We start from the raw sequence: 231 nt of genomic DNA, 5'->3' as shown, positions 1-231 counted from the left end.
GGGGCTCCCATGTACTCACCTGAGATGACTCCCGCGATGACCTGGTGGGGGAAGTGGGCAGCAATGAAGACTCGGGACAGGCAGACACAGACCTGAACTGCCCAGAACCCCGTCCAAAGCACCATCCACAGCACCCTGCAAGGGACAGGCAGTCACATCGGTGCTGGGGCCGGCTGGTGCTGCCTGGGGTGCTGCCGTGGCATAACCCAAGCAGTGCCCGGCCGCCCATCC

General features: G+C 64.5%; 1 protein-coding gene across 1 annotated transcript in view; it reads right to left on the bottom strand.

Moving 5' to 3' along the window:
* G6PC (glucose-6-phosphatase, catalytic subunit) overlaps positions 1-231 on the bottom strand; it is a 2,821-nt gene that overhangs the window by 900 nt on the left and 1,690 nt on the right. The window contains exon 4 of the mRNA XM_009872230.1: positions 20-135. Coding sequence (XP_009870532.1) covers positions 20-135 — 116 coding nt within the window. The remainder of the gene's footprint in view (positions 1-19; positions 136-231) is intronic.

This window comes from Apaloderma vittatum, unplaced genomic scaffold (genome assembly GCF_000703405.1).
Source record: "Apaloderma vittatum isolate BGI_N311 unplaced genomic scaffold, ASM70340v1 scaffold24746, whole genome shotgun sequence".
Classification (NCBI taxonomy): domain Eukaryota; kingdom Metazoa; phylum Chordata; class Aves; order Trogoniformes; family Trogonidae; genus Apaloderma; species Apaloderma vittatum.
The sequence above is the reverse complement of the archived record's forward strand: the minus strand, read 5'-3'. Positions and strand labels throughout refer to the sequence as shown.